Here is an 864-nt window from a genome sequence, read left to right as displayed (position 1 = left end):
ATATATATACACAGGCTTGGATAAAAGTCACCTGATAGTAAATCAAAATAGCTATTTAATTCCAAGATTAAAAACAAAAAAATATTTTATTTGAGACTTCGATAATAAATAGACAAATGTTGAAACGCAAGAAACTATGATTTTAACTCACAGCATTCAATCATTAAACATTCATAATTGGAATGAATAAATAAAATTGAATATTAAGTATTTAGGGAATTTTGATTTACTGTCGGGTGACTTTTGGTCAACCCTGTCTATATATGTATGTATGTATGTATGTATGTATGTGAGTGTGCCTGTATATATTATTCTTTAGTATATCATCAACCAGACTGAGATTTGATGCCTGGAAAAAGAAACAAAAATAAAAGTAGTTAGCAAACGTAAACTAAACGAATATTGACACACGCGCGCGCACGCACACATGTCATGTTCTTTGTTCAGAGTAGTAAAACGGAGTTGATAACTATCAATGAAACACTTTATACATATTACAAAGGAGGAAATATATTTATACTACAATTAATTATAAAAGTGATCACACAAAAACGAGTCGAATAAAGGTCTTGTCGTCTTAAAGATGTATGTGTGTATGTTTATCTGTGTGTGTATGTGTGTGTGTATATTTGTGTGAGTATGTGTGTGTATTCATATATACATATATATATATATATAAGTGTGTGTGTGTGTGTGTGTGTACTGGTGTGGCTAGGCGCAGGTGTGCCTGTGTGACAAGAGGTTTGCTTCCTAACCACATTGGTTTCGGGTTCAGCCCCACTGTGTGTCACCTTGGGCAAGTGTCTTCTATTATAGCCTCGGGCCGACCAAAGCCTTATGAGTGGAGTGGAAACCGAAAGAGCT

The 864-nt window shown here is 34.1% G+C and overlaps 1 protein-coding gene across 1 annotated transcript in view; it reads right to left on the bottom strand.

Moving 5' to 3' along the window:
- LOC106872296 (zonadhesin) overlaps positions 1 to 864 on the bottom strand; it is a 79,108-nt gene that overhangs the window by 71,617 nt on the left and 6,627 nt on the right. The window contains exon 5 of the mRNA XM_014919235.2: positions 337 to 349. Within this exon, the coding sequence (XP_014774721.2) occupies positions 337 to 349 (13 nt within the window). The remainder of the gene's footprint in view (positions 1 to 336; positions 350 to 864) is intronic.

This window comes from Octopus bimaculoides, chromosome 3 (assembly GCF_001194135.2).
Source record: "Octopus bimaculoides isolate UCB-OBI-ISO-001 chromosome 3, ASM119413v2, whole genome shotgun sequence".
Taxonomy (NCBI): Eukaryota; Metazoa; Mollusca; class Cephalopoda; order Octopoda; family Octopodidae; genus Octopus; species Octopus bimaculoides.
Note: the sequence above shows the minus strand (reverse complement) of the source record. Positions and strands in the feature narration are given on the sequence as shown.